The sequence below is a fragment of the Anser cygnoides genome, chromosome W (assembly GCF_040182565.1).
Source record: "Anser cygnoides isolate HZ-2024a breed goose chromosome W, Taihu_goose_T2T_genome, whole genome shotgun sequence".
NCBI classification, from domain to species: domain Eukaryota; kingdom Metazoa; phylum Chordata; class Aves; order Anseriformes; family Anatidae; genus Anser; species Anser cygnoides.
Window position 1 is genome coordinate 8,522,347 of NC_089911.1, and position 19,096 is coordinate 8,541,442.

Genomic DNA, 19,096 nt, shown 5'->3' on the forward strand with positions numbered 1-19,096 from the left:
GTGCCACCCCTCGTGCGACCCCTCGTGCAAACCCCCGTGCGACCCCTCGTGTGACCCCTTGTGCGACCCCTTGTGCGACCCCTCGTGCGACCCCTCGTGCAAACCCCCGTGCAAATCCCCGTGCCAGCCCCCGTGCCAGCCCCGGTGCCCGCCGTCGTGCGCGGCGCAGCCCGGCTCGGCGCCGGGGGGCAGCGGGGTGCAGATGAAGCGGGGGGCCCCGGCTCGGCCCCCGCCGCCCCCAGCAGCGCCCCCAGGGCCGCCAGCGCCAGGGCCCCCACCATGGCGGGGGGGAGGGGGGCTTGCACACGCGCGTGCAAGGGCGTGCAAGGGGGTAAATCGGCGGGGTCAAAGCAGGCGGTGGTGCAAGGCCTGGGTGGGGGTCTTGTGCTTGCACGCACGTGTGCAACGGGGAGCCCCCCGCTGTGCCCCCCCCCACCCCCTGTTGCACGCGCGTGTGCAACGCTGCCGGCCCCTCCCCGCACGCGTTTGTGCGCCCCCCCTACCTGCGCGCCCCTCGCACGCCCGCTCCCAGTGCCGTTAATGGTCTTACTGGGAGCGCTGGGAGGGACGGGGGGCGGAGGGGGGAATCAGAGCGGCTCAGGGGGGCGGGGCCCTGGCACAACTGCCCCCCGGCTGTCCTGGTCCCAGTACAAACCAGTCCCGTCCCAGTACGAACCAGTCTCTGCTCCCAGTACAAACCAGTCCCTGCTCCCAGTACAAACCAGTCCACGCACACTGCTCCCAGTAAAAGCCAGGTCTTTTAATGTACCCCCTCCCCCCCCCCCCCAAATCCGCCCCCCCCGGGGGGCTCCGTCCCCGGGACCCCCAGGCCGGGCGCTGGGGGGGCTACGTGGGGGCGGGGGCGGGGGGGTGCGGCCCCCCCCCCCCCCATTTTGGCACTGGAGAATTGCCCCCCCCCGCCCCCCCACAGTCACTGTACAAAACGGGCGGGGGGGACGGAGGGGTCTTGGGGGGGTCCGTCCTCCCCCCCCTTCAGTTCTCGACGGGGGCTGAAAAAAAAAAAAGGGGGGGGGGGGGTCAGGGCCCGAAGGTGCCCCCCCCAAGTAACCCCCCTACTTGGGGCTGCCCCCCGCTCAGGACCCCCATGTCCCAGGACCCCCCCCCTTTTTCCCCCCCATGTCCCAAGCCCCCCCCATAATGTCCCAGCCCCCCCCCCAATTTGCCCCCCATTTCCCAGGACCCCCCCAATATTCCTGCTCCCACCCCCCCCCATGGCCCAGGACCCCCCCAATTCCCAGCCCCACCCCCATTTTGCCCCCCCCCATTAGCCCCCCCCCCCCCATTTTGATGCCCCCCCCCAATTCCCAGGACCCCCCCCAATTCCCAGGACCCCTCCCCCACCGTCCCAAGCCCCCCCCCCCTTTGCCCCTCCCCCACCCACCCAGCCCTCCGGGCGCCCCGGAGTCCTCCCGGGGGGGCCGCCCCGCCCTCCCCGCCGGCGCCGCTCTGGCCGCTCAACTCGTTGGTCGGCGTCTCCTGCGCGGGGGGGGGCAGGGGGAGGAGCACACGGGGGGAGGGGGAGGAGCCGTCAGCGCCGGCCACGCCCCCTCCCTGCCGAAGCCACGCCCCTCAATGCCGAAGCCACGCCCCCTCCCTGCCCGAAGCCACGCCCCCCTCCCCCCGGCCGAGGCCCCGCCCACCTGGTCGAAGAGGTAGACGGTGACGTCATCGAAGAAGGAGACCGCCTTGCGCTTGCGCACCAGCGCCGCCCCCTCGGCCACGCCCCGCGGCGCCTTGAGGAGCCCGCGCAGGCCGCGCCCGTCCCAGCACGTGACCACCAGCGGCACCGCCGCGCCTGGCCCCGCCCCCGGCCCCGCCCCCGGCCCCGCCCCCTCCTCCTCCTCCCCCTCCCCCTCCTCCTCCTCCTCCTCCGGCGGCGCTGGCCCCGCCCCCGCAGGCCCCGCCCTCTCTGGCCACGCCCCCTCCGGCCACGCCCCCGCAGGCCCCGCCTCCCAGCGAGGCCCCCGCGGGCTGCGGCGGGGGAGGGGGCGCAGGGCCAGGGGGGCAGCGGCAGGGACAGGCGGGACGCCTTGGCTGGGGGGGGGGGGGGCAGGAGGGGGGGCAAGAAGGGGGGTCATGGGGGGGCAATTGGGGGAGGGGTAATTGGGGGAGGGGGCAATTGGGGGGTGATTGGGGGAGGGGGTAATTGGGGGGTAATTGGGGGAGGGGTAATTGGGGGGTAATGGGGGGAAGGGGCAATGGGGGGTAATTGGGGGAGGGGGTAATTAGGGGGTAATTGGGGGAGGGGTAATTGGGGGGGCCATAAGGGGAGGGGGTAATTGGGGGGTGATTGGGGGGGTCATAAGGGGAGGGGGTATTGGGGGGTAATTGGGGGAGGGGGCAATTGGGGGGTAATTGGGGGAGGGGGTAATTGGGGGGGGCCATAAGGGGAGGGGGTATTGGGGGAGGGGGTAATTGGGGGAGGGGGCAATTGGCGGGGTAATTGGGGGAGGGGGCAATTGGGGGGGTGATTGGGGGAGGGGGCAATTGGGGGGTAATTGGGGGGAGCCATAAGGGGAGGGGGTATTGGGGGGGTAATTGGGGGAGGGGGCAATTGGGGGAGGGGGCAATTGGGGGGGTAATTGGGGGGCCATAAGGGGAGGGGGTATTGGGGGGTAATTGGGGGAGGGGGTAATTGGGGGGTAATGGGGCGGCAATAAGGAGGGGGAGGGTTTGGGGGGCAAAAATGGGGAGGGGGCAATTGGGGGGTAATAAGGGGGGTAATAAGGGGGAGGGTTTGGGGGAGCAATAAGGGGAGTGGTAATAGGGGGTAATAAGGGGGGGTAATAACGGAGGGGCAATGGGGGGCAAAAATGAGGAGGGGGCAATAAGGGGGGCAATTGGGGGAGTAATAAGGGGAGGGGGCAATAGGGGGGTAATAAGGGGGTAGAGGGGGCAATAGGGTCAGTGGGGGCAGTTGGGGGGCAAACAGGAGGGCGATGGGGCAGGTTTGGGGGGGGGCAGTTGGAAGGGGCGGGGGAGGCAACAGGGGCAGTTGGGGGGGCAGAAAGAAGGGGGCAAAAGGGGGGGGGGCAGAAAGAAGACAAGCGTCACAATGCGCACTGGGGGGGGTCCCCAAAATACCCCCCCCCAAAATACCCCCCTAAATCCCCCCCAATATTCCCTCCCCCCAACCCCCTCCCCCCACCCCCCCAAATCCCCCCCAAATCTTCCCTACCCCCAAATTCCCCCCCTCAAACACCCCCCAAAAAGCCCTGCCCCCAAATCCCCCCCAAAATCCCCCCATAAAACCCGCCCCCCCAAAATCCCCCCCATAAACACCCCCCCAAAAGTTCCCTCCCCCCAAATCCCCCCAGATCCCCCCCAATATTCCCTCCCCCCCAAATCCCCCCTCCAACCCCCCCTCCCCAAAAATCCCCCCTCCCCCGGCACCCACCTCGGATGTCGGCGCTGCTGGGGGTTCCCTCCGGGGGTTCCCTGCGGGGGGCTCCCTGCGGGGGGCTCCCTGCGGGGGGTCCCTGGGGGTGCGCGCCCCCCGCGGCGCCAGCAGGGCGCGGGTCACGTCCTCGCGCAGCGTCACCTGCAGCCGCTCCTGCACCACCACGGGCCCCCCCTCGCCCCCCGGCCCCCCGGGCCCGGGACCCCCCTCGGCCGGGCCCGGGGTCCCCGAGCAGCCCCCCCGCCCGGACCCCCCCAGGGACCCCCCCCGCCGGGGTCGCCGCCGCCGCCTCCGCCTCCGCCGGCGGCGCCGGGGGATGGGGACCCCCGGGGGGGGGGGGCCGGGGACCCCCCGGGGGCCTTTTGGGGGACCCCGGGGGCGTCTCCGGGCGGGGGCGCCTCGGGGACCCCCCGGGGGCGGTTTTGGGGACCTTTTTGGGGACCTTTTTGGGGACCCCCTTGGGGACGTTTTTGGGGACCCCCTGGGGGATATTTTGGGGGACCCCTCCCGGCCCCGCCTTGGGGACCCCCCGGGGACATTTTTGGGGCCCCCTTGGGGACATTTCTCGGCAGCGCCTTGGGGACCCCCTTGGGGACATTTTGGGGGACCCCTTGGGGACCCCCCCGGGCGTTTTCTTGGGGACCCCCTTGGGGACACTTTTGGGGACCCCCGGGGACGTTTTTGGGGACCCCCTCGGGGACCCCCCGGGGAAATTTTGGGGGACCCCTCGGGGACCCGCGGGGGGTTCCTGGGGTCCCCTGGGGGCAGCGTTCGGGGTCCCCTGCGGGGCACCGCCCCCAGGTCCCACCGGGGGACATTTTCGGGGACCCCCCGGGGAAGTCCTTGGGGACCCCCAGGGGACCCCTTTGGGGACGTTTTCGGGGACCCCTTTGGGGATATTTTCGGGGACCCCCCCGGGGACCCCTTTGGGGACCCCCCCGGGGATATTTTCGGGGACCCCCCGGGGACCCCGGCATCCCCCGGGGTCCCCTCCTGGCACCCCCCGCCCCTCCCCCCCTCCCTCGCCCCCCCCCGGGTGTCCCCGTCGGGGGGGGGGGCGCCCTTGGGGACCTCCACTCCCCCCTCCGGGACCCCCCTCGGCCGCGGGGGTGCCGGGTGCCCGGGGGGGGGGCCCCGGTGGCGGGGGTGGGGACACCGGGGGGGGCAAAGGGGACAGCGCGGGCGGGGGGGGTGGCAGCGGGGGGGGCGATGGGGACATCTCGGGGGGCAACGGGGAAATGTCGGGGGGTCGCGGTGGCACCTCGGGGGACAAAGGGGACACCTTGGGGGACACTGGGGACACTGGGGGGGCAATGGGGACACCACAGGTGGCAGCGGTGGCACTGGGGGGGACACTGGGGACACCTTGGGGGACACCGTGGGGGGCAATGGGGACATCTCGGGGGACAATGGGGACATCTCGGGGGGTCGTGGTGGCACCGGGGGGACAATGGGGACCCAATGGGTGACACTGGGGACACCGCGAGTGGCAGTGGTGGCACCTCGGAGGACGAAGGGGACACCACGGGGGACAAAGGGGACCTCTCGTGGGGTCGTGGTGGCACCTCGGGTGGCACTGGGGACATCTCCTGGGGTGGCGGTGACACCTCGGGTGACAACGGTGGCATCTCCTGTGTCCTTGGGGCCACCTCGGGTGACACTGGTGGCACCTCTTGTGTCCCTGGTGCCAAAGGGGACACCTCGGGTGGCATTGGTGGCACCTCCTGTGTCCGTGGTGGCACCTCGGGTGGCAGCGGTGGCACCTCGGGTGACAATGGTGGCACCTCTCGTGTCCCTGGTGCCCTCGGGGACGCCTCCGGTGGCAGCGGTGACACCGTGGGTGACGGTGGTGGCACCTCTCGTGTCCATGGGGACGTCCCCGGTGCCAAAGGGGACACCTCGGGTGACAACGGTGGCCTCGCCTGTGTCCGTGGTGGCACCTCGGGTGGCAGCGGTGGCACCTCTCGCGTCCCCGGTGCCCTTGGGGACACCTCCGGTGACATCGGTGACATCTCCCGTGTCCGTGGGGACGTCCCCGGTTCCAAAGGGGACACCTCCGGTGACATCGGTGCCACCTCCCCTGTCCGTGGGGACACCCCCGTGGCCGCCCCCTGTCCCCCTGTGTCCCCCCCCCCGGCCCAAAGGGGACACTTGGTGGCCCCGCGGGGACGTCCCCGGTGTCCCGGCTGCTGGCCCCGCTGGCCCTTGTCCCCACGGGGCCGCCGCTGGCCCCAAAGGGGGCGTCCCTGGCGTCACCGCTCGTGTCCCTGGTGGCATTTGTGTCCCTGGTGCCACCTCTGGTGTCCCTGGTGGCACCTCTTGTCCCCACGGGGCCATCTCCAGTGCCAACGGGGACGTCGCTCGTGCCATCGGTGCCACCTCCGCCGTCCCCGGTGCCGTCCCCGGTGCCATCGGTGTCACCTCCTGGGTCATCGATGTCACCGCTGTCGCCTCTCGTGTCCCCGGGGTCCTTTCTTGTCCCCACGGGGCCATCTCCAGTGTCATCGGTGCCCCTCCTTGTTCCGTCGGTGCCACCTCCCGTGTCACCGGCGCCCTTTCTTGTCCCCACGGGGCCACCTCCTGTGCCACCGGCGTCGCCTCTCGTGTCGCCGGGGACCGGTCTCGTGTCCCCGATGCCCGTCCGTGTCCCCACGGGGCCATCTCCAGCGCCACCGGTGCCCCCTCCCGTGCCCCCGGGGCCCTTCCGTGTCCCCACGGGGCCGTCTCCAGCGCCACCGCCCCGTGTCCCCCCCGGCCCCCCCCCCCGTGACATCACCGCCGCCGGTGACGTCACCGATGACGTCACCGCCGCCCGCCGCCCCCCCTCGGCCCTCGGCGACGAACCGTCCCCGTCGCCCCCGACCCTCGGGGGGGCGCAGCAGGGGGGCCCCCTCCCGCCACCCGGGGGCCGGGGCGCAGCGGCAGGGCCGGGGGGGCGGGGGGGGCGCCCCCCCCCACATTTTCTCCCCCTCCCCCCCCCCAGCAAAGGGGGCAAGCCGGGGGGCTGGGGAGGGGGGGGGCAAGGGGGGCAAGGGGGGGTCGCCCCCCCCCTCGAGGTGCTCCTCCAGGCGGATGAAATACTCGCTCCCCCCGAGGGGCTCCGAGCCCCCAGCACCGGCAGCACCCCGGGGGGGGGCGCCCCCCCCCGCCATTGGGGGCTGCGTGGGGGGCGCCCCCCCCCCGGGCCCGCTCCCAGAGGCACTCGAAGGCGAGCCCCCCCCGGCTGCTCTGCGTCACCGTCAGCACGTCCTCGGGGTCCGGGAAGGCCTCGAGGAGGGGGAAGGGCGAGGGGGGGGGGGGGGCCTGGTGGGGGGGGGCGGCGGGGGGGGCGGGGGGGCCCCCCGTCCCTGCCCCCCGCTGGAGGAGGCTGAGGCGGCGGTGGAGCTCGTCCAGGGAGGGGCGCTGGGGGGGGGCAGCCAGCAGGACTGCAGGAGGGCGAACCTGGGGGGGGGGGGCGGGGGGGGGGGGCGAGGGGGGGGCGAGGGGGGAGAAAAGGGGGGTGAAAGGGGGGGGGACATAAAGGGGGGCGTTAAGGGGGGTACAAAGGAGGGGGCATGGAAGGGGGGGTGTAAAGGAGGGGGGTAAAAAAGGGGGGTAAAAAGGGGGGTCGTAAAGGGGGTATAAAATGGGGGGTGTATAAAGGGGGGTGATGGGGACGGGCTGGGGGCTGCGTGTCCCTGGGTGCCCCCCAAGCACCCCACGTCCCCCTGTAGCCCCCCCGTAGCCCCCTCCCGTGTCCCCCCCATGTTCCCCATGCACCCCCCAACCCCCCACTTCCCCCCATGTCCCCCCCACCTCCCCCCATCCTCATACCCCCATGCCCCCCCCAACCCCCCCCCCCCCGCCCCCCTCCCCACCAGTCGCCCTGGGGCAGTTACAGCCCGTGTCCCCCCATACCCCCACGACCCCCCCCCCCCACCCCCCTGCCCCCCCTGCCCCCCCCGGCCCCCCTCACCACCGGTCGCCCCGGTGCAGGCACAGCCCGTGTCCCCCCATGACCCCCATACCCCCCCATGCCCCCCACGACCCCCCCCACCCCCCGACCCCCACCCCCCCATACCCCCCCATACCCCCACGACCCCCCCCCCCCATGCCCCCCCCGCCCCCCGGCCCCCCCTCACCAGTGGTCGCCCTGGGGCAGGCACAGCCCGTGTCCCCCTATGACCCCCCCATGCCCCCCATGCCCCCCCATGCCCCCCCGCCCCCCCGGCCCCCCTCACCAGCGGTCACCCCGGTGCAGGCACAGCCCGTGTCCCCCTATGACCCCGCGTGCCCCCCCATGCCCCCCCCCCCCATGCCCCCCCCCATGCCCCCTCCCATGCCCCCCCCCCCACGCCCCCCCATGCCCCCCCCGCCCCCCCGGCCCCCCCTCACCAGCGGTCGCCCTGGGGCAGGCTGAGGCGGGGCCGCCCGGGGGCCGGGGGCTGCCCGCGCAGGAGGCGGGCGAGGAGCTGCCGGTCCGAGAGCTGCGGGTAGGGCTGGCGGCCCAGCTCCAGCAGCTCCCACAGCGTCACGCCCAGCGCCCTGCCGGATCGCGACACGGGACCACGCGTCGCCACGGGCACCGGCATATCGCAACAGGCACTGACACGTCGCGACGGGCACCGACATTCACAGCGGGCACCGACATATCGCGACGGGCACCGACATATCGCGACAGGTACCCTGGTGTCGTGATGGGCACCGACATATCGCAACGGGCACCGACACGTCGCGACGGGCACCGACATGTCGCGATGGGCACCGCTGTATCGCGACGGGCACCGACATATCGCGACAGGCACTGCCATGTCGTGACAGCGGGTGGCATCACGACAGGAATCGTGTCGCAATGGCGGGTGCCATCACAACAGGCGTCACGATATCGCAACGGTGGGTGGATCATCGCGATGGGCATGGCATCGCGATGGTGGGTGGTGGTGTGATGGGAATCATGGTATCGCGATGGTGGGTGGTGTTGAGACAGGCATCGCGGTGTCGCGACAGTGGGTGTCATTGCGCCAGGAATCCTGGTATTGCGACACTGGGTGCCATCGGGATAGGCACCGTGATATCGCGACAGCAGGTGCTGTCGGGACAGGCACCGCCGCACTGAAGCCGTAGGTGCCATCAGGATGGGTATCATGGTATCGAAACTGTCAGCGCCACCGCAACCATATCGCGACACCGCCGCCCCAGGCACCTCAATATCGCGACGCCGTCACCCCAGGCACCGCCGCCACCGGTACCACAGCACGGCAACACCACGACAGCGTCACACCGCCACGCCGGCGCGCCACGACACTGCGCCGGGAGGCACCGCGACACCCCCGTGCCCCCCATGCCCCCCGCCCCCTCACCAGACGTTGCTCTCCTTGCTCTGCTCGGCCACCGCCAGCCCCCCCGGCTCTCGGCCACCAGCTCCGGGGCCACCCAGCGCAGCGGCACCCAGAGGTGCTCGGGGGTCACGTAGTAATCCTCCTGGGGGGCGACCGGTCGCAACCGGGCCCAACTGGGCCTGACTGGTCCCATCCCCAACCAGTCCCAACTGGTCCCAACTGGTCCCCAGATGGCCCCCAACTGCTCCCAAACTGGTCCCTGTCCCCCTCCCACGGGTTCTGGCGCCCCCCCCGGTCCCAGTGCCCCCCATCCCAATGCCCCCCAATCCCATTCCCCCCCCTTTTCCCAGTGCCCCCCCCAAGGTCCAGGTGCCCCCCCATCCCCATATCCCCCCCATACCCCCCCCCAATTAACCCCCCCAATCCCCATACCCCCCCCCACCCTGGTGCTCCCCCCACCCCAATGCCCCCCACCCCCAACGCCACCCCCCCCCCGTGCCCCCCCCTGTGACCCCCCCGTACCCGGTAGTGGCAGCGGGCCAGCCCCCCATCCCCATCCCCTCCCCAATACCCCCCAATACCCCCCCATCCCCATGCCCCCCCAGAGACCCCTCCCCGTGCCCCCCCCGTGCCCCCCTACCCGGTAGTGGCAGCGGGCCAGCCCGTAGTCCCCCAGCCTCACGCTCAGCTCCGAGGTCAGCAGGCAGTTGCGCAGGGCCAGGTCGCTGCGGGAGGGGCTCAGAGCGGGACCCCCCCCCGAAATAAAATCCCCCCCCAATAATATACCCCCCCCAAAATCCCCCACCCCTATAAAATACCCCCCCCCCGCCGTACCACCATGCGGGTGCCGCAGCCCCAGCGTGCGGGAGGGGCTCGGAGCAGGACCCCCCTCCCCCAAATTAAAATCCCCCCCCAAATGACCCCCCCCGTATAAGATGACCCCCCCGTACAAAATCCCCCCCCCCCGTACCTGTGCACGTAGCCGTGGCGGTGCAGGTGCCGCAGCCCCAGCGTCAGCTCCAGCGCCAGGCGCTGCAGCGTGGCCACGTCGCGGGGGGCAGCTGCGGCGTCCCCCCCCCGGCCCCGCGCCGCGCGCCCGCAGGTAGCGCTTCAGGTCGCCCTGCGGGGGGGGGGGGGGGGCGCGGGGGGGGAGCGGGGAAAAAAAAAAAAGGGGGAAAAAGGGGGAAAAAGGGTCAAAAACTGCTGGGGCGAGAGCTGCCCCCGTAGGGACGCCCCCACCGTGACACCCCCCCCAGGGATTCCCCCCCCCGAGCAAACCCCCCCGTGCAAATGCTGTGCAAAAATGCACGCAAGCCTGGTGTAAACCTTGTGTAAACTCGATGTAAACCCTGTGTAAAGCTGGTGTCAACCCCGTGTAAGCCTTGTGTAAAGGATTCCCCCCTCAAGCAACCCCCCCGTGCAAATGCTGTGCAAAAATGCACGCAAGCCTGGTGTAAACCTTGCGTAAACTCGGTGTAAACCCTGTGTAAAGCTGGTGTAAACCCCATGTAAGCCTCGTGTAAAGGATCCCCCCCTCAAGCAACCCACCTCGTGCAAATGCTGTGCAAAAATGCACGCAAGCCTGCTGTAAAGCTTGTGTAAACTTGGTGTAAACCCCGTGTAAAGCTGCTGTAAACCTCGTGTAAAGGATCCCCCCAGTGCAAATGCTGTGCAAAAATGCACGCAAGCCTGGTGTAAAGCTTGTGTAAACCCTGTGTAAAGCTGGTGTAAACCCCGTGTAAGCCTCGTGTAAAGGATTCCCCACCTCGAGCAACCCACCTCGTGCAAATGCTGTGCAAAAATGCACGCAAGCCCGGTGTAAAGCTTGTGTAAACTTGGTGTAAACCCCGTGTAAAGCTGGTGTAAACCTCGTGTAAAGGATCCCCCCGTGCAAATGCTGTGCAAAAATGCATGCAAGCCTGGTGTAAAGCTTGTGTAAACTTGGTGTAAACCCCGTGTAAAGCTGGTGTAAACCTCGTGTAAAGGATCCCCCCCAGTGCAAATGCTGTGCAAAAATGCATGCAAGCCTGGTGTAAAGCTTGTGTAAACCCTGTGTAAAGCTGGTGTCAACCCCGTGTAAGCCTCGTGTAAGGGATACCCCCTCCCCCAGCAACCTCCCCCCCGTGCAAATGCTGTGCAAAAATGCACGCAAGCGTGGTGTAAAGCTTGTGTAACCTCGGTGTAAACCCCGTGTAAAGCTGGTGCCAACCCCGTGTAAGCCTCGTGTAAAGGATTCCCCCCTCAAGCAACCCACCTTGTGCAAATGCTGTGCAAAAATGCACGCAAGCCTGGTGTAAACCCTGTGTAAAGCTGGTGTAAACCCCGTGTAAGCCTCGTGTAAAGGATTCCCCCCTCGAGCAACCCACCTTGTGCAAATGCTGTGCAAAAATGCACGCAAGCCTGGTGTAAACCTTGTGTAAACTTGGTGTAAACCCCGTGTAAAGCTGGTGTAAACCTCGTGTAAAGGATCCCCCAGTGCAAATGCTGTGCAAAAATGCACGCAAGCCTGGTGTAAAGCTTGTGTAAACTTGGTGTAAACCCCGTGTAAAGCTGGTGTAAACCTCGTGTAAAGGATCCCCCCAGTGCAAATGCTGTGCAAAAATGCACGCAAGCCTGGTGTAAACCTTGTGTAAACCCTGTGTAAAGCTGGTGTCAACCCCGTGTAAGCCTCGTGTAAGGGATACCCCCTCCCCCAGGAACCTCCCCCCGTGCAAATGCTGTGCAAAAATGCACGCAAGCCCGGTGTAAACCCTGTGTAACCTCGGTGTAAACCCTGTGTAAAGCTGGTGTAAACCCTGTGTAAGCCTCGTGTAAAGGATTCCCCCCTGAGCCCCCCCGTGCACATGCTGTGAAAAATGCACGCAAGACTGGTGTAAAGCTTGTGTAAACTCGGTGTAAACCCTGTGTAAAGCTGGTGTAAACCCCGTGTAAAGCTGGTGTCAACCCCATGTAAGCCTCGTGTAAGGGATACCCCTCCCCCAGCAACCTCCCCCCGTGCAAATGCTGTGCAAAAATGCACGCAAGCCCGGTGTAAACCCTGTGTAAACTCGATGTAAACCCCATGTAAAGCTGGTGTCAACCCCGTGTAAGCCTCGTGTAAAGGATTCCCCCTGCCCGAGCAACCCCCCCATGCAAATGCTGTGCAAAAATGCATGCAAGCCTGGTGTAAAGCTTGTGTAAACCCTGTGTAAAGCTGGTGTCAACCCCGTGTAAGCCTCGTGTAAAGGATTCCCCCTGCCCGAGCAACCCCCCCCATGTAAATGCTGTGCAAAAATGCATGCAAGCCTGGTGTAAAGCTTGTGTAAACCCTGTGTAAAGCTGGTGTCAACCCCGTGTAAGCCTCGTGTAAAGGATTCCCCCGCCCGAGCATTCTCCCCCCATGCAAATGCTGTGCAAAAATGCATGCAAACCTGGTGTAAAGCTTGTGTAAACCCTGTGTAAAGCTTGTGTAAACCCCGTGTAAGCCTCGTGTAAAGGATTCCCCCCGAGCACCCCCCGTGAACATGCTGTGCAAAAATGCACGCAAGCCTGGTGTAAAACTTGTGTAAACTCGGTGTAAACCCCGTGTAAAGCTGGTGTAAACCCCGTGTAAGCCTCGTGTAAAGGATTCCCCCCGAGCACCCCCCGCCGTGCGAATGCTGTGCAAAAATGCACGCAAGCCTGGTGTAAAGCATGTGTAAACTCGGTGTAAACCCAGTGTAAAGCTTGTGTAAACCCCATGTAAGCCTCGTGTAAAGGATTCCCCCCTCGAGCAACCCCCCCATGCAAATGCTGTGCAAAAATGCACGCAAGCCTGGTGTAAAGCTTGTGTAAACCCTGTGTAAAGCTGGTGTCAACCCCGTGTAAGCCTCGTGTAAAGGATTCCCCCGCCCGAGCATTCTCCCCCATGCAAATGCTGTGCAAAAATGCATGCAAACCTGGTGTAAAGCTTGTGTAAACCCTGTGTAAAGCTTGTGTAAACCCCGTGTAAGCCTCGTGTAAAGGATTCCCCCCCGAGCACCCCCCGTGAACATGCTGTGCAAAAATGCACGCAAGCCTGGTGTAAAACTTGTGTAAACTCGGTGTAAACCCCGTGTAAAGCTGGTGTAAACCCCGTGTAAGCCTCGTGTAAAGGATTCCCCCCCCCCGAGCACCCCCCGCCGTGCGAATGCTGTGCAAAAATGCACGCAAGCCTGGTGTAAAGCATGTGTAAACTCGGTGTAAACCCAGTGTAAAGCTTGTGTAAACCCCATGTAAGCCTCGTGTAAAGGATTCCCCCCTCGAGCAACCCCCCCATGCAAATGCTGTGCAAAAATGCACGCAAGCCTGGTGTAAAGCTTGTGTAAACCCTGTGTAAAGCTGGTGTCAACCCCGTGTAAGCCTCGTGTAAAGGATTCCCCCCCTCGAGCAACCCACCTTGTGCAAATGCTGTGCAAAAATGCACGCAAGCCTGGTGTAAACCTTGTGTAAACTTGGTGTAAACCCCGTGTAAAGCTGGTGTAAACCTCGTGTAAAGGATCCCCCCAGTGCAAATGCTGTGCAAAAATGCACGCAAGCCTGGTGTAAAGCTTGTGTAAACTTGGTGTAAACCCCGTGTAAAGCTGGTGTAAACCTCGTGTAAAGGATCCCCCAGTGCAAATGCTGTGCAAAAATGCACGCAAGCCTGGTGTAAACCTTGTGTAAACCCTGTGTAAAGCTGGTGTCAACCCCGTGTAAGCCTCGTGTAAGGGATACCCCCTCCCCCAGGAACCTCCCCCCGTGCAAATGCTGTGCAAAAATGCACGCAAGCCCGGTGTAAACCCTGTGTAACCTCGGTGTAAACCCTGTGTAAAGCTGGTGTAAACCCTGTGTAAGCCTCGTGTAAAGGATTCCCCCCTGAGCCCCCCCCGTGCACATGCTGTGAAAAATGCACGCAAGACTGGTGTAAAGCTTGTGTAAACTCGGTGTAAACCCTGTGTAAAGCTGGTGTAAACCCCGTGTAAAGCTGGTGTCAACCCCATGTAAGCCTCGTGTAAGGGATACCCCCTCCCCCAGCAACCTCCCCCCGTGCAAATGCTGTGCAAAAATGCACGCAAGCCCGGTGTAAACCCTGTGTAAACTCGATGTAAACCCCATGTAAAGCTGGTGTCAACCCCGTGTAAGCCTCGTGTAAAGGATTCCCCCTGCCCGAGCAACCCCCCCCATGCAAATGCTGTGCAAAAATGCATGCAAGCCTGGTGTAAAGCTTGTGTAAACCCTGTGTAAAGCTGGTGTCAACCCCGTGTAAGCCTCGTGTAAAGGATTCCCCCTGCCCGAGCAACCCCCCCCATGTAAATGCTGTGCAAAAATGCATGCAAGCCTGGTGTAAAGCTTGTGTAAACCCTGTGTAAAGCTGGTGTCAACCCCGTGTAAGCCTCGTGTAAAGGATTCCCCCGCCCGAGCATTCTCCCCCCATGCAAATGCTGTGCAAAAATGCATGCAAACCTGGTGTAAAGCTTGTGTAAACCCTGTGTAAAGCTTGTGTAAACCCCGTGTAAGCCTCGTGTAAAGGATTCCCCCCGAGCACCCCCCCCCGTGAACATGCTGTGCAAAAATGCACGCAAGCCTGGTGTAAAACTTGTGTAAACTCGGTGTAAACCCCGTGTAAAGCTGGTGTAAACCCCGTGTAAGCCTCGTGTAAAGGATTCCCCCCCGAGCACCCCCCGCCGTGCGAATGCTGTGCAAAAATGCACGCAAGCCTGGTGTAAAGCATGTGTAAACTCGGTGTAAACCCAGTGTAAAGCTTGTGTAAACCCCATGTAAGCCTCGTGTAAAGGATTCCCCCCTCGAGCAACCCCCCATGCAAATGCTGTGCAAAAATGCACGCAAGCCTGGTGTAAAGCTTGTGTAAACCCTGTGTAAAGCTGGTGTCAACCCCGTGTAAGCCTCGTGTAAAGGATTCCCCCCGAGAACCACCCCCCCGTGCAAATGCTGTGCAAAAATGCACGCAAGCGTGGTGTAAAGCTTGTGTAAACCCCGTGTAAAGCTGGTGTCAACCCCGTGTAAGCCTCGTGTAAAGGATCCCCCCGAGCAACCCCCCTGTGCAAATGCTGTGCAAAAATACACGCAAGCCCGGTGTAAACCTTGTGTAAACCCTGTGTAAACCCTGTGTAAAGCTTGTGTAAACCCTGTGCAAGCCTCGCGTAAACCCCGTGCAAGTCATGCGTAAACTTTGTGTGAGCCCCGTGTAAACCCTGTGCAAGCCCCGTGTAAACTGCATGTAAACCTGGTGTAAACCTTGTGTAAATCCCGTGTAAACCTCATGTAAACATTGTGTAAGCCCCGTGTAAATGCTGTGTAAGCCTTGTGTAAGCCCTGTGTAAACCTTGTGCAAACCCTGTGCAAGCTGTGTGCAACCTCCTGTGCAAACCCCGTGCAACCCCTTTGTAAACTCTGTGCAAACCCCGTGAAAACCGTTTGTAACCCCCCACATAAACCCCCTGCACCCCCCTGCAGCCCCCCCACCCCCCTCCCATTACCCCCAGCCCCCTCTCAGTGACCCTCCAGTCCCCCCGGTCCCCTCCCAGTGCTCCCAGTCTCCTCCCAGCCCCCTCCCAGTGCTCCCAGTCTCCTCCCAGCCCCCTCCCCTTCCCCGCCCCACCCCTCCCAGTCCCCTCCCAGTGCTCCCAGTCCCTCCCAGTCTCTCCCAGCCCCTTCCCATTCCCCCCAGTCCCCCCCAGCCCCCTCCCATTCCCCCTCCAGTCCCCCCAGCCCCCTCCCAGTGCTCCCAGCCCCCCCAGCCCCCTCCCAGTGCTCCCAGTCTCACCAGCTGGCAGAACTCCATCACCAGCAGCAGCGGCGCGCTCTCGCTGCACAGCCCCAGGCACTGCAGCAGGTTGGGGTGCTGGAGGCTCCTGCAAGCACCAGGACCCCCGTCGAGGACCCCCCCGGTTATTTTTATGCCCCCCTCCCCAAAATCCCCCCCCCGTACCTGTAGGGCTGCGCCTCGGCCAGGAACCGCCGCTGCTCCGGGACCCCCGCCCCCGCCCGCAGCTCCTGCACCACCACCTGCGCCCCCCGCAGCTCCCCGAGGATCACCTGGGGGGGGGGGCACAGGGGCCCCGGGGGGAGGCGTGGGGAGGAGACCCCCCCCCTTAATGTGTGCCCCCCCCCCCCAAAACGCCGCTCACCTTCCCGAACCAGCCGGTGCCGATCTCCTGCAGGTAGCTGAGGTGCTGGCGGCTGAGGGGGGGCTTGGGGGGGGCTGGAAAAATTTGGGGGGGGGGGGATGGACTCAGAGACCCCCCCCCCTCCATAAAATGGGGAAGGGGAGAAAGGACCCCCCGGGATGGGGGAAGGGGGGGAGGGGCACCCGGATCCCTGGCACAAGGGGGTGGGACCCCCCAAATTGGGGTGAGGGCACCCAGACCCCCCCCCAAATGGGGTTGTACCCACGGGGGTACTCGGACCCCCCCCAAAAATGGGATGAGACCCCCCAAATGGGACAGAACCCATAGGGCCATCCAGACCCCCCCAAAGTGTGGTGAGACGCCCCCCCAAAATGTCATGGGACCCTATAGGGGCACCCGGAACCCCCCAAAATGGGGCAAGGACCCCCCAAAATGGGAAGGGACCCATAGGAGCACCCAGACCCCCCTTGAGCAACCCAAACCCACCCATTGGGTGACCTAGAACACCCATAGGGCCCCCCTATGTTGGGTGACCCAGAACCCCCCCCCATTGGGTGACCTAGAACCCCCCTTAAGCCACCCATTGAGTGACCTAGAACACCCATAGTGTGTCCCCCCCGCTATTGGGCGACCCAGAACCCCCCATGACCCACCCATTGGGTAACCTAGAACACTCATAGACACCACCCCTCCCCCCAAGCTATTGGGTGACCTAGAACACCCCCCCACGCACACACCCATTGGGTGACCTAGAACCCCCCCATCCCACGTCCCCACTTGGGCACCCTTCAAGCCCCCATTGGGTGACCTAGAACACCCATAGACCCCCCTCCTCATGTTGGGTGACCCAGAACCCCCCCCCCAGATATTGGGTGACCCAGAACTCCCCCTCCAACCTATTGGGCACCAGAACCCCCCCACCCATAACCCCCCCATTGTGCCACCTAGAGCCCCCCACCCCCTCGACCACCCTTCCCTCCCCCATTGACCCACCTAGAACCCCCCCACACCCCCCTGACCACCCTTCCCTCCCCCATTGACCAACCTAGACCCCCCCACCCCCCAGGTTCCTCCCCCAACCCCCCCCCCTTACCCGCCGGGGGGGGGGGGCGGGGGGCGGCCCCCACGTGCCCCAGGGGCAGGACGTAGACGTCGGGCAGGGAGGGGGAGGACGACGTCTCCTCGGCCGGCGGCGTGAACTCGCCGGAGTCTTCCTCGCCCTCGGGGTTCTCAAACTCCTGGGGGGGTCGGGTTCGAGGGAGGGGGGTCAGGGGTGCCCCCCCAATTGAGCCCCCCCCCCCCGCCCCCCGGTCCCCTCACCTTGAAGCCGACGTCGCCGCGCTTGCAGCAGAGGCAGGTGAGGAGGGAGGAGGACGAAGGCCACGAGGCCGGAGCAGGAGAGGAGCACCACGGCGTAGGGGGGGCAGCGGGCCCGGCCCCCCCGGCGGGGAGGCTCCCTGGGGAGGGGGGGAGGGGTGTTTTTATTTGGGGGGGGCGGCCTGGGGGGAGGGGATGACTTGGGGGGGGATTTTTTTTTGGGGTGGGGATCGCTTGGGGGGGGGTGAAACACCCTGGGGGGAGGTTGTTTTTTGGGGGGGGGAGTTATTTTGGGGGGGGAATGCCCGGGGGGGGGAGTGGGATGCCCTGGGGGGTGAAATACCCTGGGGGGAGTTTTTTTTGGGGGGGGGGGGGGCAGGATGCCTGGGGGGGGAAGAGGTTTTGGGGGGAGAGGTTTGGGGGGGCGCCCTGGGGGGGGGTATGGGGTGGGGGGGGTGGGGTGGGTCTGGGGTGGGGGGGCATTGGGATGGGGGGCCCATCGGGGTGGATTTGGGGGGGGTCTGTGGGGACAGGGGTGTGGTTGGGCCCCCCATTCCTTCCCCCCCCAACAGCCCCCCCAACTTGCTGCCCCCACTCACCCCCCCATTCGCAGCTGTGGGGACGGAGGGGACAATGGGGGGGGGCGGACGGACGGACAGACGGGGGGGGGGCACGGATGGACGGGGGGGGGGGAGGAGGGATGTGGGGACAGACGGACAGACGGATCGGGGGGGGGGGGCGGACAGAGGGACGGATGATGCCCGGGGGGGAAAAGGGCTGGAGATGGGGGGGGGGACGGACAGACGGACAGACACAGGGATGGATGGGGGGGGGGGCAGACGGACAGACGGACAAGGGGTCGGGCGGACGCGGGGACAGACGGACACGGGGGGGGGGGACAGACAAACAGGGGGATGAATGGGGGGGGGGGGGATGCGGGGACAGACGGACACGGGGGGGGACAGACGAACAGGGGATACATGGGGGGGGGGATGCGGGGACAGACGGACGGACAGGTGGCCGGACGGACGGACAGACGCCGTCACTCACCGCGGGGCTGGGGGGGGGCCCCAGGGCTCCGGGGGGGCCGAGCGAGGCCATGGCGGCGGCGGCGGCGGCGGCCGGGAGCAGCGGGGGGGGGGGCCGGGAGCCGCATCCCGGGGGGGGAACTGGGGGGGGGGGGGACACCCTAAAGGGGGGCGGGGGGCGGGGGGGAGGGGTGGGAGGGGAGGGGGCGGGGGGGGCATTGTGGGGGGGGGATAAAGGGATGGGGGGGCAAAAGGGGGGGGACAAAGGGGAGGGGATAAAGGGGGAGATAAAGGGATGGGGGGGCACCAAGGGGGGGAATGAAGGGATGGGGGGGGGAATAAAGGGGGTGGGGGGGCACCAAGGGGGGGGATAATGGGCTGGGGGGGGGGGCTTGGGGGGGGGCAAAGGGGGTGATGGAAAGGGGGGGGGGGCTCCTGGGGGACAATGGGGGGATGCTGGGGGGGCGGGGGGGGGACAATGGGGGGGCAGGGGAGGGGATGGGTGGGATGGGGGGTGGGATGGGGGGGCAATAAGGGGGTGGGGGGCAATAAAGGGGGTGGGGGGGCAAAAAGGGGGATGGGGGGGTGATGGGGGAGCTATGGGGGGGCAATCAAGGGGGGTGGGGGGGTGATGGGGGGGTGATGGGGGGCAATAGGGGGTGGGGGGCAGTAAGGGGGGCGGTGAGGGCCGGGGGGGCCGTGCAGGCTCCAGCAGCCGCCGGCGCGGCCGTGCGGGATCGCTGCTGCCCCCCCCCGCGCCGAGCCCCCCCCCCCCCGCAACCCCCTCCCCAAAAGGCCCCGCCCCGCCGCCATTGGCCGCCGCGCCTGTCAGTCAGCGCCGGCCCCGCCCCCAGAGGGGCGGGGCGAGGGATGCGGGGGTCGCCA

At 66.4% G+C, this 19,096-nt stretch overlaps 1 protein-coding gene across 1 annotated transcript; it reads right to left on the reverse strand.

Moving 5' to 3' along the window:
* Nucleotides 1-892: 892 nt before the first annotated feature.
* LOC136788603 (serine/threonine-protein kinase LMTK3-like) lies at nucleotides 893-17,790 on the reverse strand. Its single transcript, XM_066987166.1, is given in 20 exon segments — nucleotides 893-1,010; nucleotides 1,403-1,497; nucleotides 1,662-2,055; nucleotides 3,419-3,487; nucleotides 6,571-6,604; nucleotides 6,607-6,828; nucleotides 6,831-6,862; nucleotides 7,796-7,945; nucleotides 8,761-8,800; nucleotides 8,803-8,881; nucleotides 9,380-9,464; nucleotides 9,710-9,828; nucleotides 9,830-9,859; nucleotides 15,503-15,590; nucleotides 15,668-15,774; nucleotides 15,867-15,940; nucleotides 16,960-17,104; nucleotides 17,187-17,231; nucleotides 17,233-17,323; nucleotides 17,783-17,790. Coding segments are annotated over 20 exon segments (1,986 nt in total). The 3' UTR covers nucleotides 893-931.
* Between the last annotated feature and the right edge of the window lie 1,306 nt (nucleotides 17,791-19,096).